At 41.7% G+C, this 27,741-nt stretch overlaps 1 protein-coding gene across 3 annotated transcripts in view; it reads left to right on the top strand.

Moving 5' to 3' along the window:
- Positions 1-5,167: 5,167 nt before the first annotated feature.
- The window catches only part of LOC148032736 (Galactose oxidase/kelch repeat superfamily protein), a 46,548-nt gene continuing 23,974 nt past the window's right edge, over positions 5,168-27,741 (top strand). The window contains exons 1-6 of one of the 3 annotated variants that reach the window (XM_087683388.1): positions 5,168-5,444; positions 6,266-6,409; positions 20,708-20,937; positions 21,183-21,353; positions 21,698-21,803; positions 21,902-22,111. In XM_087683388.1, coding sequence (XP_087539514.1) covers positions 5,247-5,444; positions 6,266-6,409; positions 20,708-20,937; positions 21,183-21,353; positions 21,698-21,803; positions 21,902-22,111 — 1,059 coding nt within the window. In that variant the 5' untranslated portion in view covers positions 5,168-5,246. The remainder of the gene's footprint in view (positions 5,445-6,265; positions 6,410-20,707; positions 20,938-21,182; positions 21,354-21,697; positions 21,804-21,901; positions 22,112-27,741) is intronic. The other 2 variants (XM_087683387.1, XM_087683389.1) reach the window with 2 other exon arrangements.

The following is a 27,741-nucleotide window of genomic DNA, read 5'->3' as shown; positions in this document are numbered from 1 at the left end:
ACTGGTGAAAAAGGATGCCTGGTTTATTATTGTGCACATCTTGTAAAAGGTTGTAGAAGACTTACTTGCTATTTGATACTTAATTTCATCATAATGGCTTAGAGCTATGTAAATGAATATGTTCTAAAGGTGAGGAGCATTACAGATGCCATAACAACTATTGATGCAATGCTAAATGATGATGATTTGGTTTCATCTACTTTGGGTGGATTTAATAATAAAAAGGTATGTAAATATTTTGTTACTTGTATATGTACAAAAGCCATTTCCAAAATCTAATAAGTTGGTCTCTATGACAATTCCTAAAGAGATCAATATGCAAGGTGAATTATTTGAAAGAAATAGTAAATAGCTCCAAGCATTTTACTAAAATTCAGGAAGGGGATGTAGCAAATACTCTCTAAGAGATAGTGATTTGGGTCATGCTGTTGGTAAGTAGCAAAATAGGTTAAATTAACAATCTAATGACATATAGATTTTAGGAGGCGATGGTAATTCCAAAGGTAAGGAGAGCTCTAGTAGAAGAGATGGACGACTGAATAGAGATTCTAGCAATGTCATTATTATGGAAGAAAATGTCATATTATAGACCATCATAATGATAAGAAGAATGACATTCATAGTAATAAATTATAATAAGAGAACTATGCATCATCTTCAAGACAGAATGATGATAAAATGAGGTGTTTTTATGTTATGCAACATATGATGAATGATGTTACAACAAAATTGAGGTGCATCTAATCATGTAACTAGCCATGCTGAATGGTTTAGAAAGACACATGATTTGCGTAGTCCATGATATGTAGAGACGGATGATGATTCACGCCATTGATCTCACATATCGAAAAAGTTCCTTTATCCTTACATGATGGTTAGATATAACATTTGTTAGATGTATTACATGTGATGTCCATCACAAATAAATTGCAAAGTATTTGCTAGATGTATTACATGAGATGTCCATCACAAATAATTTGGTATTTGTTGTTTAAATGATAGAGCAAAGGCTACGGGTTAGATCTAATACAAAGGGTTGTCCTGTTGAAGAATCTAACAATAAGTGTAGGTTGATTACAAAAGGAAGTAGAGTTGGCTGCATATTTACTTTGGATGTTGGAATTCCTATGTATGTATACTAAAGGCAAAGGTGTGTTTACAAACATTGAAATATGGTAGAAAAAATAATGATTATAGATTTAACTACATTTAGAGTTATAGAATTGCATAAGGTTTGTGAAGCATGTCCGTTTGGAAAGCAAGTAAGACAACCTTTTTCAGATGATAGAGATGTGTGTAGGAATATACTTGATGTTATACATATTAATGTTTGAGCGCTTATAGCGAATGTATCTCTTGGTGGCAATAAGTATTTTGTTACATTTATTAATAATTGTTCTAAAGAGATGTAGGTATATTTCACTAACTAAAAGAGTGAAGTGTTTGAACACTTCAAAACTTTCAAGGTTATTGTTGAAACAAAAATGGGCTTGAAAGTTGAATGCTTGAGGTTGGATGGAGGGGGAGAATAAATTTCTAATGAGTTTAGTGATTTTTTTAAGTCTTATGGAATAAAGTAACAATTTACATACATGTATACCCCATAACAAAATGGGATTGTAGAAACAAAAAACATGTATATTGTAGAAGTTGCACATGTATCAATTACTAAAAAAAAACCCCAAGTATTTTTTGTTTGAGGCTATTCATATTGTTGTCTATATTATGAATAAAACTTCCATGGTTGCAATTCATGGTATGACCCTTGAAGACTATTTTATAGGCAAGAAACACGATGTATCATGCTTGAAATTTTTTATTGTATTGCGTATGTTCATGTGCCCAATGAGTTAGGACCCAAAGGTTGAAAGATAAATCTCCTTTGGATTCTACGAAGCAAAAAATATATCATTGTTATAACCCTACCAATGTTGAGTTTAGAGTGAGTAGGAATATATTTATGAGATGAGCTATTGATATGCATCTAGTGGAGATGCATTGGATGATGTCGATGACATGATAGTCATGGGCTGCCAAAAAAATAAGAATCATGGATTCTCAATGAACCAAAGACATCGTCTAGTAGCAAATCTACATTTAGTCCTTGTAGACTAAGGAGCAGTCCCATATCTTCAGGTGCATCTACTATTGTTACAAATAATGACAAAAGGGAAGAAGAAAGTGTCAAATGGTAATGATGCATCTATAGTCATTTAGTTATTGATGGAGACTCTAGTGGGTCAAAGAGTTTGGACAATGAGCTTGGTATTTCTTTAGTCAAAACACGAAGTATATAAAGAGCATGTGGTAATATAAAGGCTCCATTGAGTAATCCAGTGGTACATGCGTATATCAAGGTGAGTACCTTGTTAGAAGATTTGGTTTGAAGGATTATGTAGCTCATGATTATGCTTATATGGTAAAGGTGGTAGAGGATGTCAAGCCCACTTGTTTTAAGGAAGCTATTGATCATGCTCGTTGTTTTGGGATGTAAAAAATGGATGAGGAGATGGTTGTATTAGAGACCAATACCACAGGATCTAGTACTGTTGCCCAAGGGCAATAAAGCTATTATTTGTAAGTGAGTCTATAAAATAAAGCATAATGTAGATAGTTCTGTTAGCAGGTGTAAGGGCATGTTGGTTGGAAAATGCTATGTATAGATATATGACATAGACTATGAAGAGATATTCAGTACAATTACTAGAATGGCAACTATCCAAGATGTGATTGCTTTGGTAGTGCCCAAAGGTTATATAATAGATTGATGTGAATAATGCCTTCTTGCATGGTGATTTGCAAGAGGAGGTGTATATGGAGCAACCAATAGGTTAGAGGATTTATAGTATCTCACATCTGCATGCAAGTTAAATAAGCCACTTTATGGGTTGAAGCAAGTATATCTAGAGCATCCCAAGTCTATATGCATGTTAAAGAACGTGCTTTATGGGCTCAAGTAAGCACCTAGAGTATATTTAGATCGAAGAGTATCTTGTCAACATTGGCTTTTGTATTTTTAATGTAGATCATTTTCTTTATGTGAGGAAGGGCAATGCAAGTTTGGTTGTTATAGTCACCTAGAGTATGGTTTGACAAGATTGGAGAGTATATTGTCAACATTAGTTTTCGTGTTTCTAATGCAAATAATTGATTTGATGTAAGGAAGGGCGATGCAAGTTTAGTTGTCATAGTTATTTATGTGGATGGCTTGGTTATTACATGTGATAGTGACAATTGCTTTTATGTTTTTGATATATATCACTCACTTTATGTGAGGAAGGTGACACAAGTTTGATCGTTGTAGTCATCTATGTAGACGACTTGATTATTACAGGTGATAGTAATAGTGGGATTGCTAATGCAGGGCCTTTTACAGCAAATATTTGAGATGAAGGACTTAGGTAAGTTGAGTACTTTCTTGGTATTAAGGTGATAAGATATTTGTGTTAATGGTTTATGGCCATCCCAAAGGTAGTATGGCTTAGATATGTTATCTAAGTATAGTAAGACGACATATAAGCCTATTTCATTGTCATTGGAGAAAAATGTGAAGTTAAATGTTGATGTTGGGGATGAGATAGAAGATCCTACCATGTTTGGGAGGATACTAGGGAGTTTGATCTATATGATTATCATAAGGTCAAAATTGAGCTATGTCATTGGAGCAAAATGTAAAGTTAAATGTTGATGTTGGGGATGAGATAGAAGATCTTGCCATGTTTAGGAGGATACTAGGGAGTTCAATCTATATGACTATCACAAGGCCAAAATTGAGCTATGTTATTGGACTTGTGAGTTAGTTTATGCAAGTATCTAGGAAGCCTCATTAGATGCAACTGGATGCATACTAAGGTATGTAAAGTCCACCTTGCGTTATAGACTTTGCTATGAGGGAAGTAAGGATGTATAGGTATTTGGATATACATATATAGATTGGGTTGGTAGCATATCCAATAGAAGATGTACTAGTAGATTCATGCAATTTCTCTTAGTAGTGCAACAGTAAAAAGCAACCAATGGTTGTTCTTTCGAGTATAGAGGTTAAAGTATAGAGGTGTTGTTATGGCAAGATACGAGGTGGTATGGTTGCAAAAATTATTGGGTGATTTGGATGTGTAGGAAGATGGTTTGGTTGTCATCCACTATGACAACATGATCAGTATACGATTGGCTAGGAACCTTGTGTTCAATGCTTAGACAAAACACATGGAAGTACATTCCCATTTTGTGGAGAAGATACTTGTGCAAGTGAGATCAACTTAGTACATTTTAGCACACATGATCATATAGTTAACATTTTCACAAAGGCATTGGGCGTAGAGAAGATTTAAGCATTTTAAAGCTTGCTTGGAGTTATAGAGATGTAGTTTCAAGCTTGAGGGAAAGTGTTGAGATTGTAAGCTTAATACGTGTGGACACTGATGATGGACTCCTCTATCATATGAAGCTTGAAGGGATCCCTCTCGAAATCAAATGTAGTGCATTGATTGCTTGCTATCCTTACATCGAAGTTTCCTGTCAAGAGAATTTCTCCAAGTTTCATATAGCTGGTGATCTCATCATAGACAGAGCTATATGGTGATGTAATTCATCTTGCTTCCTATCGAGCCCTCTTTACCTCAGCTATAGCTATGGTGTATCTAGAGGTATTTGGTGGGATGTAGCGCATGACAATACATATGACCCTCCTCTCTATCACTTAGAAGCTCAATCACATGAATGGGCATCTAGGTGTTTGCTAAAACTCAACATGACATGGCTAATTGCACTTGCACAACTACTTTGTTAGGATTGCCCATTAGGGCATACGCTATTACAATGGTAGAATGACAAGGTGTTTTTTCTTTGAAAAATTACCCCTAGTTATCTTAAGTTAAATGGCATGTGTTTATACTTGTTGAACTAAGAGTTGATTTAGTTAAGCTTAAGTTCATTTATTTTTTAACAAACTTTATCTTTCTTTTTGGAACAGCAAAATCTTGAGAAAATCTTTGTTTTTTGGAATTAAAAGTAGTGCTAGGAGCTCTTCTTGCGAACGAAAGGGGCACGCTAATGCGCGTGAATGCACTCTTCTTCTACTAGGAGCGGGAAATGTCGGATGCGGGGCCCGTGGTTTCCGGTTGGGCACCCAGCAATAACATTCATTAATTACAAAAGAACAATACACAGAGAAAAGCTTTTCCTTCGGAGTGGTTCAGTAAGAAGCTCAGTTAGTTGGCTTGTGGAAGAAGAAGAAGAAGAAGAAGATGCTGCAGAAGAAACTGGCAAATCGGCCTCCTCCTGGGAAGCTGGCATGGATCAAGTATGCGGTTTTTGCGACTTGTTTGGGTCTCGTGGTAGCTGCCACCTTCAGCAACCTGCTGTGGGCTTCGTCCTATCGATCCCTGCTCTCCAATCGGTCTACTACCTCTGTCCCATCCACAGTCCATCGGATCAACAATCAGGTGCGTCTCCTCACCCTTTGCTCTGCTCGTTCGAAAGTGTTAATTTGTCAATGCCAACAATGAGCCATATACCGAGCTCTTCCTGGTCATAACCATAATCACAGAGAGTGCATTTCCTCTTGTTTTTTTCTTTTCCCTTCACTGTTTCTCAAGCATTTCTGGTTGTCATTTGGCCTTGCCTTTTCTTCTTCGTAAGATTTCTTCTGAGTAATATAATTAGCCACACATTTTTTCCGAAAAAATAAATCATATTGCCTTGATATACTCTAGCTTTTTCAACACCCATTGTGCAAAATCCCTTCAAATCGATGTGCCTCACATCGCATTTGAGTAATCTGGTAATTTTTCAAAATCTTGGCTCGAGAATCCCTTCAAATCTACACGCCCCACATTACATTTTTGAGTAATCCGGTAAGTTTTGAAAATCTCTGCTTGAGTTTGGGAACAAGCAATGCAGGGAAGATCCCCTTCCAACAACAAGGGCATGATTGAGAAATAATTGAATTCCACACGTGCATATCGTTTGTGTCTGCCTCCAGGCAGCAGGTTTCTTTGACAGACTGAATCTAGAAGTCATTTTCTTGATGTTAATACACTTTAACTCTAGAGCTTGATGGACTGATTATTCAGTTATGCGGATGACATGTTAGTTCATGGTAGCCCAACTGGATGATGCTCTCAATATCACACTGTCACACTGCAAGACCAACTTGCCTTGAAATGATTCTCTGTGACAGTTCTATTCATGTAATGTGACTTAAATCTGGAGTTCTCTTGCTGTACAACAAACTTATTAAACCTTGGAGTGTTCATGCTTGCAGACCCTTTTTGTAATTAGGGAGGAGGATGCCCCTGTTTTAGATTGGCAAGAAATGGCAACAGCACCGGTTGATCGTCTTGATGGTGCAGGCATTCAAATTGGCAATTTATTCTATGTTTTTGCTGGGTACCAAACCATTGACCAGGTGAGGCCTCTTTGTTCATTGTTCTAAAAGGGGTTTCTCTTGAAGAATTGTTAATACCCATAATCAGCAATGTGTTTTTTGGATTTGTCAAGTCTGAGAATCGGAGGCTGTCTCAACCTATGTAATACAGGAGGGATCTTTGGTATTGTAGAGGGTCTTATAAAAGGTCTATAGTTGAGGTCAGCTGATAGTCCTTTGCAGCAGCAAAATGCAGCCTGCCAGGTGGAAAGTGCAGGCAGCAGCAGTTTGGGCAGATGGTCTCTAGGGGCCGGTGATGTCCTCCAGTGCAGGGTGGCAGCAACGAGCAGGTTGCCGATGAGTTGGGCAGCAAGGTGACACCATTAGGCAGCAGGGCCACACCTCTGGTGCTAGGTGCAGCTTCTCCAAAGGGTGTGGGCAGCAAGGGAGTGTGGAGGGGGGAGAGAATACCCAAAAGAGGAGCTGGCAGAAACCTAGCTCCATCAGTCGGTAGACGAGGGAGAAATGACATCAGCCAATGGTTCTTTGCAGCAGCTAAATGCAGCCAGCTAGGTTGAAAATGCAAGCAGCTATAGTTTGGGCAGATGGTCCCCAAGGGATGGGCCTGTCCTCTAGGGTCAGGAAGAAGCAACCAGCAAGCTGGCAACAGGCTAGTGTAGTAGGTGACACCAACGGACAACAGTGTGACACCTCCAATGTTTTGGGTGGTAGGTCCTCCGAGGGGTGTAGGTAGTAGGAGAGATTGATAGGGGAGAGAGATTACTCAAAGAGGAGTAGAATGGATAATAATGACAAGAAATAGAGAAGATGGGTGTCCACCCGCAACGTGCCCTTATATAGGGGATTTTAAGGCATTTGTCTTACCAAATAAAATGACTGCCTTTTTCATGTTATAGTGACTCAACTGAAACACCCCATCCTTATTGGGGTACATGTAGGTCACATGAGGATATGGGCTCTATGTCTTGTAGACACAATAGGTGCTCATCAGCTGAGGTTGAGGTCTTCTTAGAGGACTTTACACCTTCAATATCTTCTTTATTAGATGATGCTTTACTCTTAGGTGTCACTTCTAAGGATACACAATCATTTTCTTTTAGGTACTACTTTTCTTACTCTAATTGCTTCGCTTGCTTCCTACCCTATCAAAAACCATCATCCACCAACCACCCTCATCTTTTAAGCACCTTTACAACATGTAACAACAATAGGTATACAAGAGCCAAAGCGGAATTGGTGTGGCCAAAAGATAGAGAGCGGAGTATCATGATGCAAGTTATTTGCCTAGCGGCCCCTAGCCAAGCCAATTGCCTTGTGATATTGGATATCCAATACTTATGCAAGACTAAGAATTTCACCCTCTTATTTAGCCTAGACTGAATGGCTTGAGGTCTCATTGAACATCATTAGGGACAATGTGTTGGCACACGTAGTGTAAGCAATGCCCTTAGACATAAGATTATTGGAGGACAATGAGGCTACTCCATGGGACCTTGCATAAATAACCATAGGCTTGTTGCAAGAGATTTGTAGAAAGTTTGAGTTGGTCTATGAAAATATATTTTTTGCTGATTTGGTGGATACCGACCATTAGTATGGTCATTGCCTTGGTTGCTTATCACTAGTGGTCCATTTACCAAGTTGATGTGAAGTCAGCCAGCCTTCCACAATGGGTTCTTTAGGATGAGATGTATTTGGAGCAGCCAGGAAGATTACTGAAGCAGGCACCCCCAAGCTTGATATCAACAATATACGATTAATTGTACAAAGTGTCACATGGCTCACAAAAAGGAGTTACTGAGTGAGGATTTCGAGATTATAGATTTGGGTTGTGTTCTCAAAAATTTCCTTGCCTACATACCTTTTAAGTATACATGACATTTTATCTCACATCATATTCACACTTAAAAGCTACCATTAGCTCTAGCACGATTGAGCACACCACCATTTCATGCCTTCATGCTAGTTCATGGACCTAATGCTCAAGTTGTCCTAGTAGGTACGTAGTGAGTTGGCAGCTGCTTGTTGGTATTAGCAATCATGTTTGTCATGCCTTGTCATCTCTTGCCTATGAGCCTCATCAATCAGAGTCAGACGAAGACTTTAGGAGCTCTAACATGTTTGTCACTTGTTTTGACGGAGGAGGTAGCTCATTCTAGAGCACTCAGTGTATTGCCTTTTAATGCATTTTCTCCTCCAGTTAGGATTTTGTGTGCATTTCTCGGGTTGTTTTTGCATAAATGCTGGTCGGCCATATTTTGGTCTTAGATTGTAGTCGGCCAGATTTGGGGTCAATTGGTCATATATAGCCTACCCCTCCCACATTCATTCATCATCTTCCTCCTTCCGTGGCTGGTGCACACTTCGATTCCGTCATCTTCCTCCGTCTTCAATGTTGTCGTTATCATTAGCTTGATCTGGTGCCTGCACTAACACTATGGTTGTGTGTAGTGAACTGATGAGTCTCCTTCCACTTTCTTGTTTGTATCAGCATTCTTTCTTGTTCGGTGCAGATTTTATTCTTCTTTTCTTGTAGTCTCTCTGTTCCTTTGTCTCTATGTTCTCGTTCCTTTCCATTGTGTACTCTCATATGGTATTAGAGCATGGTATCATCACCTAAGAGAGATACAAAGCTAATTTCTCGCAGAGGAGACCACCCTAGATTGCGAGATGGTCTTGCCACATCAGTGTTTTGCTGAAAACACAGCTCTCTTCTTGAAGGTGACAGTATTTCTCCCCTAAGTGGACCCTCTACATCGACTTGTAATCTTGTAGCCCTTTCCTCCTGTTTTGGGGCTATTTACCGCCAAAACACAAATTTCTTGTGTGTGTCTTGCAGGATTTTGGTCTTACCCATAGTTACTGGAACGGGGAAGGAGAACGGGAACCGGACCCCTTGGAATGGGGGGAATGTCTAAGGTTGGGGAACGGGAATGAGAGGAATGGCACATGTCTTAAGTGCCTCAAATATGCTGTGCATGCCTCAAAGAATGTCCCTCTAATTGCCCCCTCAATGCTCCAAATTGACCCAAATGTCCCTAAATTAACTCAATTACCCCCATAGCTCCAAACTGCCCTGAATTGCCCCAATTATCCCAATTTTCCTCGAAATTAGACAATATAAATGGATGAAAACCTTGAAATTGAGGATAGATTGAAATTTGATTGTGATTTGCAAGAGTTGATAATGCATCAAATTTGAACTTTGCATGGACTCGTGATTGGCTTGTGGGTTGTCTTGACACTTTGAATCTTCAACCCGAGAGAGAGAGAGAGAGAGAGAGAGAGAGAGAGAGAGAGAGAGAGAGAGAGAGAGAGAGAGATTAGTGTGTGCACGTTAGGCAATGGAGATGGGTGAACATGTGGTAGGAGTGTGACACAAGCAAAAAGAAAAAACTAGGAAAAACGTCAATTTTTGGTCAACAGGCCTGCAACGGCCATTCCAAACAAGGAACAGTAGGGGGAACGACAAGAAACGGAAGGGAACGGTAGGGAATGGCCTTGGGAACGTTCCCTAGCCGTCTCACTTCCTCGAAGGGTTTGGAACGCTTTAGGCCGTTCCTACAGGCCGGAACGGCCGTTTCCTATTTCTATGGTCTTACCACTAGTTTTGCGGCTTTGATGATACAGATGGGGAACTTTCTCAGCACTCCTACGAATGGCGGCGAGATTATTGCACGGATCGTGAAGAATGGAGGTTACCTAGCCTGTTCTTTTGGGATCCCTCTCCTTTCGGTTCTCTCGATGTCTCACAGAAGGCCCGTTGTGCTAGCCTTCATATGCCATTCACGTACCCTCTATATAGGTGTTGGTAATCCTTTCTTTATCCAAAGAGGACCGGCTTGATGGTTCAAACTACTCGCTCTAGTCGTGTAAGGTGGAGCGTATCCTTGATACCTTCAATCTTTGGGAGTTTGTTACTCATCCTATTCTCCGTCTAGTGGAGGATCCCACCATTGGATCATTGATGGATCGTGCGGCCTTATGGGATCGGCTCATCCCTAGAGCCCGAGCTTTTCTCTTTATGAGCTTACAATATTATGTCCTAGTGCATGTGCGTAGGTTGTGGAAAGCAACGAGAGTGTGGACAAAGCTTGTTTCTTTGTACTATCAAAAGACATTTCCCCACCAGATTACTCTTGAGAAGAAATTACGGATGCTCGCTATTGATGATTCTCCTTCCATGAAGGATCATATTAACAGTGTGGAGGATATATGAGATGAGCTTGCGTCCCTTGGTAGGATGATCTCTTTGGAGGATGTGGATATGATTCTTTTGACTTAGTTGCCATCTCCTCGGTTTGATGTATTCTACACTAGCTTTCTTACATCGAGGATTTGTGAGAAGCTTCTATGGGAGGAGCTTGCTCTTTTTGTTTTGGAGCATGACGAATGCTCCAAAGAGGTTGCTAGTATATCCACCTTCACCAAAGCTTTTGTTGCAAGTTCGGGAGGGGGGGGGGGGGAGAAGAAGAAAGGGATGTCAAAGGCTAAAAGATGAGAGTTCTTCAAGCTCTAACTTTGACTCGGAGAACCTTAAATGCCCATACTGTGGAAAGGGTACACATCCAGAGGAGAAATGTTGGAAGAAGTATCCTCACCTTGGTTCAGAGCGAAGCATGAAGCTAAAACATTGGAGCCTTCTACCTCTACTCTAGTGGTTACCCATGAGTTAGTGTTTCTTTTGGAGGAGCCTTCTCTAGCGGTTGCGTTGTCTTTTGAGAGGCCTTGGCTGGTTGATAGTGGAGCTTCTAGTTATATGACTCCATGAGGTGATTTGTTGCAGGATCTATACCCTCAGTCATTGTTGGTGACATTGTATCGATGCCTATTTGTGGTGTTGGCACTTTGCATTTGTTCCCTGATCGTGCATCGAGCTCCCTTTCACAGGCCCTTTATGTTTTGGACTTGGGCTTTCCACTCCTCTCAGTTGATGGCCTTACTAGACTTGGTACCTAGGTTATCTTCACCGAGCAGGACATTTGTATTGAGGATTCTTCTAAAGGGGTTGTTATCGCAACTGGTTGGCAGGAGAGCAGGCTTCACATGCTCCATTCCCCTTCTTTTTTGTGGGGTCCTCCGAGGTAGCTGTCTATTGCTCCACCTGCTTTTGCTTGTGCATCACCTATTATGTACGTTCCTTCCCATCCCCCATCCCCTTTGTTGGTTTCCTCATACCCCCCCATGCCTTTTAGAGGGGGTTGCAAGCCCCTAGTGTTTCAGAGGGGGTTTCCTAGGATTGTAAGGAGCTTCTTCATCGGCAGTCTACATTGATGGACTTCATTGACATTGACATTTCTCTTGCCACCCCATGATTCGTTTCTTCCTTGGCTTTCCACCACATCTAGGATTTGAGAGGGGTGTTAGCAGTCATGTTTGTCATGCCTTGTCATCTCTTGCTTGTGAGCCTCAATTTGAGTCAGATGACGACTTTAGGAGCTATAACATGTCTATCACTTGTTTTGACGGAAGAGGTAGCTCATTCTAGAGTACTCAGTTTATTGCCTTTTAATGCATTTTCTCCTCTAGTCAGGATTTTGTGTCCATTTCTTGGGCAATTTTTGCATAGAGTAGTTTGTCTCACCTGTTGGACATTGTCCACTATTTTTGGAAATTTTTTGAGCATTTTTGGTATTTTTACTGGCATTAAATGTTGGTCGGCCGTATTTTGGCCCTAGATTGCAGTTGGCCAGATTTGGGGTCAATTGTTCATATAGCCTACCCCTCCCACATTCATTCATCATCTTTCTCCTTTCTTGGCTGGTGCACACTCTGATTCTGTCATCTTCCTTTGTCTCCAGTGCTATTGTCATCATTAACCTGATTTGGTGCCCTCACTGAAGCTGTGGGCTGCTTGTAGGGATTGATTGGTCTCTTGCTTTCCCATTTGTATCAGCATTCTTTCTTGTTCAGTGCAAATTTCATTCTTCTTTTTTTGCAATCTCTCTCGGTTCCTTTGTCTTTGTATTTCCATTTCTTTCTGTTGCACACTCTCACAGTAGGGTCATTAATTTGATTCTTTATACCTAACTAGACTTTCCACATTAGTTGCTATTTTCAGATCCTTCATTGCATAAACCACTTATTGTGATTGATTAGTAGCATCATACACATAGTGGAACACCCTAGGCTCCCTACACTCTCAAATAGCATCAAAGACAATGTTGAGAATGAAATTGAAAAAAGGAACCAATAGGATGAATAGATGCACAAGAACAAGATACAGGGCAGTAGGTGTAAGGACTCATGATTAATCTAGATGATACAAGGCCCTCAAGGGCTCGATATAATTGTCAAATGGCATATGAAATTATGTATGCAAATAACACAAGTTACACAAAATGGAATTAATTATTGAAACATAAGTAGAATATTTTTTTCCCAAAGGGCAAAATACAATATTCATCCCATAGTGAAGAGGGAGCAACAACTCATCCACTCCAAGGTGAACAGGTCTCATGCTCAAGCCCTCCCAAATGAGATGCTAAAGCACAAGTGTAAAAGTGTGGTGCAGCACAAGAAACTGCCATAGCACCCAACCAAAGCTGCACGAATAAGGTCAGATGCAAAAAGAATATGATGGATCCATTGGTAAAGTAGCATAATAATGAATAGGACTACGCTCACAACAAAAGCCTTGATTAAGTCCTCAAGCATTTCATCTCTGCAGTTGACTTTTTATGGCTATTGGATGCGGGCCTAAGTTGGTTTTGTGTAGGTGTTAGGATATTGTGCTATCGGGCACATGTTAGTGATGTACATACCATGGGTTTGCTTGACCTTGCCGGCTAGTGGTGGCTGGTCGTTGGTCCTTGGCAGACCTGATTTATAGGGTCTAAAGTCCTCGTCTCACTCAGACTGAGGCTCACAGGCAGGAGATGACAAGGCATGACAAACACAATCAGTTTTGGCCGACTTGCCCAAGCAATTGCAGTCAGATTGTTTCTTCTCTCATTGGCATTCTATATCTATCTCCTCTTTGTGTTCACTTTCCTTTCCATTGGGCACTTTCACATGGTATTAGAGCCTCATGTGGGAGCTGGAGTCTATGAAAACGAGCAACCTATCTAAAGTCATCAGCCCGCTGGGCGTCGTCTTAGGAGTGCTGTAGACTTCCTTCTACTTAGGTGGCACCTTTCAGCAGGCTGGGTGGCCTGTTTTCAGGATTCTCTGTTCTTGCTGTGTTTACTGGAGAGGCCTCTATTTTGCTGTGTTCCAAGCTGGGCAGGCTTCTAAAAACATGGAGAACATAAAATCTAGGCTAGGCAGCCTGTTTTTCAGGATGATAGCAGGGCAGATCTGCGTTTACAGCAGTCATCTCTGGATAGGAAAGGTGGTGTCCACACATCAGAGGTGCTCTATGTGTTGGGTCTAGGGTATCATCTCCTTTTAGTGCACAAGATCGGTGCTCTTGGTTTGACAATCAAGTTTGATAAGGACTCCTTCTGAGTTCTTGATGGTGTTTCGTGACAGGTTCTTTGTTTAGGACATGAGGAGAATGGAGTCTACAAGATGGAGTTATTTTCTGCCTTTTCTTCTCTTCTTGTTTCTTCGTAGTCTTGAAGTGAGTTTTTGCATGCTCAGTTTGGCCACCTCAACTTCGAGTACCTTCGGAAGGCAGTTTGTGGCCAGCTGGTACGTGGATTGCTAGAGATTGAGGTGAGCCACCTGCCATGTGTATCTTATATTCGTGGCAAGTAACTTAGGGATGCTATTCCTAATAATGCTTCACGATGGGCTAAGGAGCCCTTGGAGCTTGTTTCAATGGACTTATGTGGATCCATGAGGACGGAGTCCCTTAGGGGGAGTTTGTATTTCATGCTAATTGTTGATGATTTTAGCAAGATGACATGGGCGTACTTCTTGGCTTTAAAGTCTAAAGCATTCTCACATTTTAAGAATTGGTTGATCTTTGAAGAGAATAGGTATGATAGGAAACTCAAGACCCTGTGTTTTGACAAGGGCGGGGAGTTTGTCTCCCATGAGCTAACTCGTTTTTGTGTAGATTGTGGCATTTACCAGGAGTTTGCTAACACGAATACCCCTAAGGAGAATGGCATATTGGAGTGAAAGAATTGCAGTGTGATCAAGATGGGATGGACTATGATGAAGCATCGGCAAACACCTCAGATTCTTTGGGCCAAAGCAGTGGCCACTGCTCTTTACATTCTTAATTGATCCCCTACTTTGACCATGGTTGGTATGAACCCTTTTGAGGCTTATTTTGGATAGAAGTAGGATGTCTCTTATTTCAGGGTGTTCAGGTGTGATGCCTATGTTCACATCACAAAGAAGAAGAGAGATAAGTTTGGGCCGGCTTCCAAGAGATAGGTGTTTGTGGGATATAGCTTGCAATCCTAAGGATACATGCTTTATGATTCCGTTTTTTGGGAGGTGTATACAAGTCGAAATGTTCGGTTTGTGGAGTTTCTAGTTGTAGAGTTTGGTGTTGAGCATTCCGTTCTTGGAGATCCAAGTGACAGTCGGGCACTTGCTCCAGTGCCCTTGGAGCCTTTGCCTATTGAGGCTCCATGCTTAGTGGAGGAGGAGATTGTTTCACCACTAGATTCATCTGTTGACTCGGACCCAATGGACATTCTAAAGACTTTGACAAATGGTGAGCAGGGGGAGGGAGTATTGGCCTCCACCTCGTTGGGCTCGAGACACATTTTGATTCAGGGATTGAGGGAGTCCTCGAAGAGTGGCAAGTCCATGATGCTCTGGGAGGAACCAAGCATATACCATCGAGCTTGTTTGTACTAACTATTGTTTGATGACCTGTGCCATATAGGATAGGGAGTCCATCTTTGTGAAGGAGGCTCTGCAACCATAGCATTGGAAGAAGGCTATGGAACAGGAGTTGGATGATATTGAGCAGAATGACACTTGGAATCTTATGTCTTGGCCTGTTTATAGGAAGGTGATTGGTGTAAAATGGGTCTTGAAGACCAAATATCACAGTGATGGTACTTTGGATAAGCACAAGGCGCGGCTCATTGTAAAGGGCTTTGCACAATGGGTACGGGTGGATTTCCATGAATCCTTTGTACCTACGGCTCCGATGGCTACCATTAGGGTCGTTCTTGTCTTAGCTAGCCATAGGAGATGGCTAGTTTATTAGCTTGATGTGAAGTTTGCCTTCCTTAATGGTGATTTGAAAAGGAGATCTATGTTTAGTAGCCTCTTGGCTTTTCTTCATTAGATGGACAAGTGTATAGGTTGAAGAAGGCTCTTCACGGCCTCAAACAAGTTGCACATGCTTGGAATGAGAAGATAGATTCATTCCTTCAGGGAAAGTTGGGGTATCACCATTTCTCTTCTGATCCCTAGTTGTATGGCCACACCTTAGCTGGAGGGCATGCATTGTTTGTGCTTTATGTGGATGATCTCATTTTGACAGGTGACCATGCCCAAAAGGTCAAAGAGACTAAGGCTGCACTAGGCAAGGTGTTCGAGATGACGGATATGGGCCTTCTCGATTTCTTTTTAGGCCATGAGATTTACTAGACTCCAAGGGGGATTTTCCTCTCCTAGCAACAATATGTGCAGGAGCTTCTTGCCACATTTGAGATGGAGGGATATAAGCTAATTTCTACTCCTATGGATCAGAATTGGAAGGCTACGACCCATGTAGATTCTCCGGTGGCAGATGCTACTTGCTATAGGCAATTGATTGGATCCTTGATTTGGCTTCTTAACACTCGGGTTGATTTGTGCTTTCTTGTAGGTTTGTTGGCTGGGTTCATGAGTGAACCCAAGTTGGTACATTGGAAGGCTATTGTGAGGATTTTGCGGCTCTTGAGGCCCCCCCCCCCCCCGATCTTGGTATTCATTATATAGGAGGTATTGAAGATTCGCCTTTGTTTCTAACTTCTTATTACAAGCTAGACGGATTTAGATTAGGCCGGAGATGTTGATCATCGGAGGTTAACTATAGGATATTGCTTTACTTTGGGTGTAGGTGTCATCTTGTGGAGTAGCAAGCAGCCCACTATTGCCCTTTATTCCACAGAGGCGAAGTATAGAGTGGTGTCTTCTGTGAGAGTGTGCAACAGAAGAAGGAACACAAACACAGAGACAAAGGAATAGAGAGAGATTGCAAGAAAAAAGATAAAGAAATCTACACTGAATAAGGAAAGAATGTTGAATATAGGAGGATTGATCAGTTCTTGCATGTAGCCCACAGCATTAGTGGGAGCACAAGATTCGGTTGATGACGATGGCAACATTGCAGACAGAGGAAGATGACGGATTTTGAGTGTGCACTTGCCAAGGAAGAAGGAAGATATGGGAGAATGTGTCTGCTAAGTGGGAGGAGTACCAAATATATAGGCACACCCATAAAAAATTGGCCGATTGCAATCTAGGGCCAAAAATATGGCCAATCAGCATTTAATGTTGGTAAAAATGCTAGAAGTGCTCAGAAAAATCCCAATAAGAGTGGACAATGTTTGACAAGTGAGGCAGACTGATGTATGCAGAAACTGCTTGGGAAATGCATACAAAATCCCAACTGGAGGAGAAAATGCAATGAAAGGTAATAAATTGAGTGCTCTAGAATGAGCTACCTTCTCTGTCAAAATAAGTGATAGACAAGTCAAAGCTCCTAAAGTCCTTGTTTGACTCAGATTGAGGCTCACAGGTAGGAGATGACAAGGCATGACAAACATGATTGCAAACACTCCCTCTCAGATCTTAGATGGGATGGAAGGCCAAAGAAGAAACAGATATTGGGTTTGCAAGAGGAATGCAACGTCGATGAAGTTCATTGAAGAAGACTACCCATGAAGAAGCTCCTCATGACCCTAGGAAACCCCCTCTGAAACGATAGGGGTAAGAAATCCACAGTCACATCACGGAGATTGTTCCCCTTTGATAGGGATGGGGGGGAAGCGTAACCACCAGAGGAGAAGGTGGGGGATGGGAAGGAACTTGTGGAATAGATGGTGCACAAGTGGGAATGGGTGTAGCAATAGACAATTGCCTTGGACGACCTTGCATAAGAGAAGGGAAATGGAGTCTCCAAAGTCGGCTCTCTTATCAACTTGTTGTGATAACAGTTCGTGTAGAAGAATCCTCAATACAAATGGCCTAACAAGGAAAGAATGCTGAATACAAGAGGATTGATTAGTTCTTGCACGCAGCCCACAGTGTTAGTGAGGGCACTAGATCAGGCTGATGATGAGACAGAAACACCAGAGATGGAGGAAGATGATGGAGTTGGAGTGTGCACTTGCCAAGGAAGAAGGAAGATATGGGAGAATGTGTTTGCGAAGTGGGAGGAGTGCCAAATACATAGGCACACCCACAATAAACTGGCCAACTGCAATTTGGGGCAAAAAATATGGCCAACCAGCATTTAATTCTGGTTCGATCAGCATTTAATGCTGGTAAAAATGCTAAAAGTGCTAAAAAAAATCTTGGAAAGGTTGGACAATGTCCAATAGGTGAGGCAGACTAATGTATGCAAAAACTGCCTGGAAAATATACACAAAATCTTGACTGGAGGAGAAAATGCACTGAAAGGTAATAAAGTGAGTGCTCTAGAATGAGTTGCCTCCTGTGTCAAAACAAGTGATAGATAGGTCAGCTTGTAAAGTCCTCGTTTGACATAGACTAAGGCTCACAGGTAGGAGATGACAAGGCATGACAAACATGATTGCTAACATCTTCTACCACATATGAGTCAGTATGGCTTCAGAGGTTTCTAGGAGAGCTTGGTTGTCCTCGAACAGGTCCTTTGACACTTCATTGCGACAATGAGAGTTGCATTGCTTTGTTACGGAACCCAGTGTTTCATGCTAGGTTGAAGCACATTGAGATTCAATACTATTTCATTCACGATAAGATCTTGGATGAGACTATTGATGTGGTTTACTGCAAGACAGAGGATAATCTCGCAAATTTATTTACGAAGGTGCTTCCTCGGCTTTTTCTTTGACAGCACACCAGATCCTTGAGCCTTGTGCTGTGTCCAAGATTTGAGAGGGGGTGCTAGAGATTAGTCATCCCCTAGACTAGCATTTCTTAGGCTACTATTGGTGTAGCGAGTTCTCTTGGAGGTACTCTTGGAGGGCATTAGGCATTTTTCTTGTCAATTTGGGCATTATTTCTAGTAGTCACCAGTATTCGGGCAGGTTTCCTGGGCAGGTCAGTGCCATGCAGGCAGGCTGTATTTTTCGCATTTATTGCAGCTGCTTAGTCGGCCACTTATATTGGCATTTGGCCAGATTTGGTAGGTTGGCCAAATCTCTCAGCACTCGGCCAGATTGGCTATATTTCTCCCCTCTTTTGCTGGCTATTTATAGCCCATTCCAGCCTGTTCTTCCTTGGTCATTGCAAGTTGGTGGGAGAAATCCTGCTCGAGGAGATACACTGACAGCTGTGGTACATCTGCCCTCTTCATTTCAGCATTCATTGACTGCAGATTTCTGCGTTCTTCTGTCTCTTTTCTCTCTCTCTCTCTCTCTCATACTCATTGTCTTTTAGTCTTGTACATATGCTTCTGCATTCGCTGCACTCTGACATCTTGTACTGTCATCTCTTGCTTGTGAGTGTTAGTTTGATTTAGACAAGGACATTAGGAGCTTTGATAAGTATTTGTCTACCGTTTTTTGTGCTTTAGGCATTGCCGCACTCTAGATGGAGGGCACATTAGTGCATTTCTTTTTGGCCATTGTAGGCTGTCCTGGGTGCCCATATCATGGGCATGACCACTTTATTACTAGTTGTGTCCCTAGTTTGCCTATTTATAGTGGTCTACCCTCTTACTCTCATTATCCATCATTGATCCTTTGTGACTAGCCAGCCCCCTCATTCTCTTATCCCCTTGCTACTGTTTGGCACCCACATGCATATAGTTGTGCGTTGGGGACGACCGTTGCAGCCTTGTATCCTTCAGCCATTGCAGTCAGATTTTTCCTTCTCTCACTTGGGCTCTCTTGTTGTCTCCTCTCCGTGTTCTCTTTCCTTTCCACTACGTACTCTCACAGTATTGTACTTTGTTCTCATGCTTATGTGATGGATTCTATTGCCTCTTCTTGATCATCTCTGAATTCTGTTTTGACTGTTCAGCGTATACAGTGTTCATGTGTCTATGTTTTATGCCACCTCTTCCATTGCAGTCTTGCACGGTATTAAATGTCTAGTCTCTGCTAGGTCTTGGTGTTGGTTGGATTTTGCACTCATCCCGTCCTGTATGGCCCTGCCTTGTACTTGTTGGCTGCCAGGTTCTTGTCCCCCTGCTATATGTATTTTTGCGCCACCGCCTTTTTCTCCTTTAGAGAGGATTGTTCCACGTTGCTTTCGTGTTCCGACACTAAAATCCATTCATGGTTGCACCTGTTCTCATTGATGCATGTGTATGGTGGTGACTCTTGAATTGTGAACTGTGTTAATTCTTAAACTGTGTGCTGGTTCTTAGGCTGTTGACTCAACATCTTTGGAGTATGTCAGCTGCTCTTCCCGCAGCTCATTTGGCAGGGACTTTTCTCTACACGCTCCCTCCCAACTGCAAATGCATTGAGGGATCAGACCTCATCTCGGATGATAAACCCAGCACAAGTAGTGGTGGGTCTTTGCAGTTGGCTATCTGATGGCCAGCAAATTCTATTGTTAGTGGACAGGTGCCCATGTCTTGATGACTTTAACATGCAACATAGACAACAGTGTGCCAGCAGTTTGTCATACAAACTGTGAATGCAAACTGATGTTCTTTGAATTAGGAAAGAAACAACATCTCCAACCTTTGTCTCACGATCTGCTTTGATTGGCCGATCCCACCAGCCATCAAATACTGGGTGGCTGTGTCCAGCATGGTGGAGGGATGCAGCACTAGTTTGTATCAGAGCAGTCTAGCAAGGAAGATAGTAAGCCTCTTCTTCATTCACATTTTTTCTGTGTAGTCTTTCTTCCAAATGTGTAACATAGTGTATGTGGGGATGGAAATGAATGCACCCCAAGTTCATAAATACCAATTGTCTAATCGTAAGTGCCGGTTGTAGAATCATATAACTTCAAATATCTGCATTTACTTTCATTCATGTGCAACTATTGTATGTACCAGTACAATGATGTACACAAAACAAATAGAGGTAATGGAACTATAAATTACCGTTCCTGTATTCTAGCTTCTAGATCACCTGGTTAATCATTATCTTTAAAGCTTATGGATGTGTGCATGACCTAATATAGTCTTTAATAACCTAGTCAAGCCTTGTTTGCTACATTATTGTAAAGCTGTTTGTCTGCGCAGATGCAGCTGAATTGTGGTAAAAAGCATGAGGATTTGTACTGGGGGGATTTCCCCAATTGTTGCAGGTTCATTCACATGTTGATATCTACAATCTTTCTGACAATACATGGGGTGGTCGATTTAATATGCCTAAAGATATGGCCCATTCTCACCTGGGAATGGTGACAGATGGACAGTATATATATGTTGTCACGGGACAATATGGGCCTCAGTGTAGAGGACCTACAGCCAAGAACTTTGTACTCGATACACATACAAGGGCATGGTCTGATCTACCCCCACTTCCTGTTCCAAGGTGAGGTAATTGCGTTGTGGATTTTCAGGAACGTTGGTTGTTACAATGTAGAACCTGTTTTAAGCTGATTGACCTGTGTTTAGAACATTCTGTTCTCATTCTGAAGCTGCATGTGGTACCCATATAAAGTTGAGGATTAATGTCAATTATCCTGTCAATGCTGTTAAATTTGATCATTTTTTAGCAGTTAATCTGTGTTGAGTGCACTAAATTCCCAATGGTCATATACCTGAGTTTCCTTGCAGATATGCCCCAGCAACACAGCTATGGAGAGGGAGACTGCATGTCATGGGTGGTAGTAAAGAAGATCGTTGGGAACCTGGACTTGAGCATTGGAGTATTGCAGTCAGTGAAGGAAAAGCTTTAGAAACCCATTGGCGAGTTGAAATTCCCATCCCCCGTGGAGGTCCTCACAGGTATGTATTGAACTTTGAAATGCAGATTGCATCAAGCATTTTGGTTTGTTTAAATCAACTTATAATTATAATGATCTCACAGAGTTATGATGATCCAATAGACTGTTCAGCTTTTTAGATCTCTTTAGGTGGCACCTGTACCGTAGTCATGAGAAACCATAAATGCACCAACAGATTACATTCTGAAATTTTCCAGAGCATGTGTCGTTGTTAATGATCGTCTTAACATATTTATAACTATCCAATAGACTGTTCAGCTTGTTAAACCTCTTTAGGTAGTACCTATATGGTAGTCATAAGAAACTATACATGTGACCAACAGATTACATTCTGAAAATTTCCAGAGCATGTGTGGTCTTTGACGATCGTCTTTATGTAATTGGAGGACAAGAGGGTGATTTCAAAGCAAAACCTGGCTCTCCTATCTTCAAATGCAGTCGCCAACGAGAGGTTCGAGTCTTCAATGCAAATCTGAGTTTGTAGCTCAGTGTTCCTCCCTCAATATGTGCATGATGTTTTACTTATATTTGGTGGCCACTTAATTGCAGGTCGTGTATGGGGATGTATATATGTTGGAAGGTGAGGCTAAAGAATGGAAGGTTTTGCCCTCAATGCCAAAGCCTGACTCCCACATCGAGTTTGCATGGGCAATTGTAAATGATTCTTTAATAATTGCTGGTGGCACAACTGAAAAGAATCCTGTTACCAAGAGGATGGTCTTGGTGGGTGAGGTATTTGAGTTCAACTTCAAGACTATGGTAATCTCTCTCTCTCTCTGTGTGTGTAAAGGGTAATTGTATTAATTATTGGAAAAGCACAAAAGTCACAAATAAACTAAATGGGCAGCAGAAGAACTGAAAAAACTGTCGTTTGTTGGATTGTTAGAAATCAGCCATGGGTTTAGCCATCATCTAAGCCCCGTATGCATAATGCTAGTGAACCTCGGAGTACCATTTGGGATGCGTGATCACATGCATCCAAGGCACCACTTTGTCTTTGTCAATCACACCAGCTGCGCCACCACCTAGTAGTCCTTTGGTCCTTGCCACACGTGAGGAAATGCCGAGTGTGAAATCAAAGATAAAGCCATTCCTTGTCAACCAAATGTGCCAAAAGCCCAACTGATGGAAGAAACGAAAGAGGGTCGGATATCCTCTTGCAATAAATCTCTAGGAGACTAGGAAGTAGCCAATGATTAGTCTTTGGTGTTGAGTGATTGCCTGCTAATCTGCAGAAATATATGACCAAGTCTTGAATGCTAATGGGCAACTTAAACAAAATGCAAATGGGTCTGCAAGTTGTAAAAGTCACACAATACCTGTTCCCTAGCAGAATCTCCCCTTTGTGTGTTCCTTTGGATCCTATATTGCCTACACATGCATGAATACACACACATGCATGAATACGCATTGTTTGCATGCACTTAGCAGCACAATTTCCTTGCACATTAGAAGTTTCTTGTTATCTTGTTCTTCTTGTTTAGTCATTTTTGTTTGTGTAAAGTCTCGATATTAAAATTGCATGCTTTTGTCCAATGTGTGTCATTTGAGCTAAAGGATCTTAGCACGTGCTTTTGTTGGAAATGGGATGGTAGTGCAATAGCTCTCATCACTATGTCACTTTGTCCATGCCACTTTGTAGTTAACTAGAAGGTTCCCACAATTGGCTTGACCATTCAGATCCCAAGACTTTTGTTGAAATTTGATGTTGGCAAAGACCTCTGCTTCCTAGGAGGTCACCCATCTCACTGTCTATGCCACTTGCACTTATTGAATGGCTCCCATAATTGGCTTGACCCTTCAGAACAACCCAAAACCTTCAAGGTGTTGGAGGACCTTCGTTGTTGTGACGCTGCGCGTCCACCATTGCAAATCTGAGGGTAGAGTTTTCCGCCAAGAAATTGATCACATTGGTCAGTGTCATTAGGAAATTATTTTCTGTTGTGTGTGTCTCTTATTTGCATTTGCATGACGCATGAGCACATGTAGTTAGACTAGGCACAATTTCTTCAATACATTCATAATTTTTGTAGGCATCGCTTGATTGATTGCATAGCATGGATTCTTGGGGAACGAAATCAAGAATGCTGTAAAGCTGAGCACAAATCTCATGAGTTCAAGCTTTCATGAAAGGACTTCAGGAATCCAATATCGGAATAATGTATGGATTGAATTGGAAAGTGAAATTGTCCCATGCATCACCGATGTATATTGCCAGTGTAATGAGAAGATTGTCATTCTTCGAGAAAGGAAAAGAGACCGTGGAGGCATCTCCAACATATAATGAAGATAGTTCAAATATTGAAGGATTTTCTTGGGACTACTATTTAGAAGCTAGTTGTGATATGTTGCAGTAGAAGGAATGTGACATTCAAACCGAAAGGCCCATGGATAGCAAGCCTGCCAAAATTCAATTTACAAAACAAAAACAGATGCTTTAGCTGCCCAAGTCATTCCGAGTGATGTCAGAAAAGGAGCATCATCTTCTAGAGCATGTCAAGAACTACATAGGAGACCTTGTATGTTCATGGCATACAATGAATGCAATGTACAAAAATGCATTTGCATAACAATCCGTCCTTTACACTCGGATTGAAGTTTTTTTTTACATGGGAATCGTGTGCCTCATATTTGGCAAACTTTCTTGCTTATGAACCATTGGAAAATCCTGTGATGTTTCCTCTTTATTTGCCATCGCCCTCTTCTATTCTCGAAGTGTCCAAGTGGAGTCAAAAGAACACATTATAATCAGTGCACACATGAAGTATACTATTTCTATGGCGATTTTGTAAGAAGGGATGGCTTGGTAGAAAGGACAATACTTTATGAAGATGATGAAAGATGCAATATTCTAGAAATACATGATTACTTTTGCGTTGCAAGGATGGATTTCACAAGCGTACTTTTAACCCTGCGCTGAACAAGGTCGAATTTGGAATAGTATAAGTTGTAAAGATGTAATCTTTGACGTCAATAGAGGATGCTTTCCTTCGATCCCTCAAACAAAGGAAGCAATAAATGTCGCTATATATGATGATTCAAATAATGCTTTAAAGCTTTCTAAAGCTTTTTCGAGGTGATGAATAGTTATAAAAGGTGACGAGACGATAGAAGCTGACGACGAACGCGGGGTGACGAAGGGGAGGCGAATGAAGCAAAGCAATGGTGGTGACGGTTGAAGGCGGTAGAAGAAAGACAAGCCGACGACGATTGACAGGCTTGTAGAAGATGTGCGAAGGGGAAAAGCAGAGATGACGGACTAGAAGGACGACTGCTTTTGGGAGGACGTTTTGGTGATTGATCACCTTCTTCGACAGTGCCTAGAGCGACGGCAAAAGGTGACGAAGAGGACCATCAACGAACACGAGAGTCAAGCAGACCGAAAGGAAGCGGCAGAAGGTGACAAAGGTGGCACTGATCGATCGACAGTCAAGCAGAAGAAGGTGACGACGAAGTTGCAGAAGACGAAGCTGTAGGAGAAGAAACGACCGCCTCTATGCTAATGCTACCCTTGAAGGGGTCTCGTCTCCTAGTATCATCTCCTGACCCGACAGGGAAGCGCTGATTGCTCTGGCAGTTCAGCGGTCCATCATCCCTCACATTCGTTCAGCATCTTTTTCACGAGATACATGGTTGACTTTGGAGCATATGTTTGCAGGAAAGAATGAGACTCGGATCTCTTTCTTGAAGAAAGAGTTAGAGACTTTGAATATGAATGTGGGTGATTCTATGCAGGATCACTTGAATAAGATTCAGGACTTGAGGGAGCAGCTCATGAATGTAGATGAGTACTTTTCGGATGCACAGTTGATATCCACCACCTTGAATTCCTTACCTCCTTTGTACTTGTCTTTTCATATTGCATTGAACCTCACCATGAGGATTGCCGAGCACCCACTCACTTTTATTCAGCTGGTTAGTTTGCTTCTAGAGGAGGAGCAAACAAGGAAAAATAGTGGTGTGGATGCTATAGTCTCTGAGCAGGCTTTTGTGGCAAGACAGAAAGGCAAAAACAACAAGGTGAAAAATGCTCCACAGAGTTCTGGCACTTCGGGCACATCGCAGAATCAGACACAAGGGGGACGCAAGCTAAAAAGGGAAAATGTCATTATTGTAAGAAGCCAGGCTACTATATCACTGAGTGCAGGAAGCGCATTGCCAAAGAGAAGGAGTCAGGAATGTCTGTTTCTACTACTCCTTCTACTGCTAGTGAGTCCGCGTCCTTTGTTGTGGACAGGGACTATTGTTTTTATACTTGCAGTTATGACATCTCTTGGGCCGATAGAGCACTTAGCTCTACAGAGGATGCTGACACTTGGTTCTTTGACAGTGGTGCTTCTAGACATATTACATCTCGCAGAGATCTGTTTGCTTTAGTTAGTGCACCTCCCGTTGGGAAATCTGTACAGTGTGCCAATAATGCATTATACCCTGTTCGTGGTATTGGGGAGATTCAGCTCACAGCCATTGATGGCTCTATTCTCTACCTGCAGGATGCTTTGTTTATGCCTGGAATCAAGAAGAATTTGCTTTCTATTTCTTCTTTGGCACGTTGTGGTTTGCAAGTCACATTTGATGATGACCGTTGCATGGTTAGAGATAAAGAACGCATGACTTTGGTCTTGACAGGATCTTTGTGTCATGGTTTATATGAGTTGGATGCTCTCAGTAGATTAGACGGCATACTTGACATCCACTCTTACTCCTGCTATGATACAGGCGGAGTTATGGCATGCTCGTTTGGGGCGTATAAACTTTGGCAGCTTGATGCTTTTGCAGCATACTCAGATGCTCGATGGCGTACCTCTCTTAGAGAGACCTCTTGAGCACTTATGAGAGGGATGCATTTTAGGGAAAATGCATCGTTTCTCATTTCCCCGTGATGTTGCTTTCAGAGCAACAACTAGATTGTAGTTGGTGCATTCAGGTGTTTGTGGGCCTATGCAAACCATGTCATTGGGCGGTTGTTATTATTTTGTGACATTCATTGACGACTTTACACGTTTTTGCTGGGTCTACTGTTTGAAAAAGAAGTCAGAAGTGTATGACGCATTTTTGGCTTTTAGTGCACTTGTTGAAAATCAATCTGGATGCAAAATTAAGACTCTCCGTTCGGACCGAGGGGGGGAATACATGTCCTCTATGCTGAGTTCTTTTTTGAAGCAGAAAGGCATAGTCCATCAGTACACTACTGCCTATACTCCACAGCAGAATGGGGTAGCAGAGAGGAAGAATCGGTCACTCATGGAGATGGCCAGATGCATGTTGAAGGCAAAGAGCTTGCCTCATAGTTTTTGGATGGAAGCAGTCATGTGTGCTTGCCATATTTTGAACAGATGTCCTACCAAAGCCTTGAAAACCATCACACCTTTTGAGGCTTGGAACAGTCGTAAACCTTCTGTTGGTCACTTCCGTACCTTTGGGTGTTTTGCCTATGTCCATATTCCACAGGTACTTAGAAAAAAGTTCGACAACAAGGCTGTTAAGTGCATTTTTATGGGATATAGCAATGAGAGCAAAGGCTACAGACTCTATGATCCCGTTACAAAGAAGGTTTTTGTCAGCAGGGATGTTGTTTTTGATGAAAAATCGGAATTATCCTTGGCTGGTTTGGACACATATCAGGCTGCCCGTGATGTTTTTGAAGGGCTGCTACCCATTACTTTTGGTGATTCAGTTGGAGCTTCAGAAAATGAACCTAATGTTCAGCCAGCTGCTCCTATGGGAAGTGCAGAAATTCAGCCATTGGCTGATCGGAATATTCAGCATAATGCTGAAACTGAAATTCAGCAAGAGCTTGCACACAGTCAGGAAGCTAGACAGTTACCTAGATGGTATTTGCAGACTATGCAAGATAGTCCTTTGGATGCACCCATGGCTGGTCGTACTAGAAGGCAAACTTGTTTGCATGATTCAGCACATACCATGGAGTTTGTTATGGTAGCAAGTACTTTTGATAATGAAGAGACTGAATGTTTTGAGGATGCACAACACAGTGGGCATTGGATGGCAGCAATGCAAGCTGAATTAGATTCTATTACTAAGAATCAAACTTGGGATTTGGTGTCCTTGCCATTTCGGAAGAAAGCTATTGGAACTAAATGGGTCTACAAACTGAAAAGGAAAGCAGATGGATCCATTGATAAATACAAGGCACGGCTTGTAGCTAAAGGCTACGCACAGAAAAAGGGCATTGACTATGAGGACTTCCCGTATGACGACCATTAGGTCTATGATTGCTTTGGTTGCACATTATGGTTGGACAGTGCATCAGCTGGATATCAAGACTGCATTTTTACATGGGGAACTTCAAGAGGAAGTTTACATTGGGCACCTTCTTGAGAAGTTTGGCTTACAGAATTGCAAGCAAGTTTGTACCCCCATGGAAC

Source organism: Lygodium microphyllum, chromosome 8 (genome assembly GCF_053477565.2).
Source record: "Lygodium microphyllum isolate KBCC chromosome 8, Lygodium_microphyllum_v1.1.10, whole genome shotgun sequence".
Lineage (NCBI taxonomy): Eukaryota > Viridiplantae > Streptophyta > Polypodiopsida > Schizaeales > Lygodiaceae > Lygodium > Lygodium microphyllum.
Note: the sequence above shows the minus strand (reverse complement) of the source record. Positions and strands in the feature narration are given on the sequence as shown.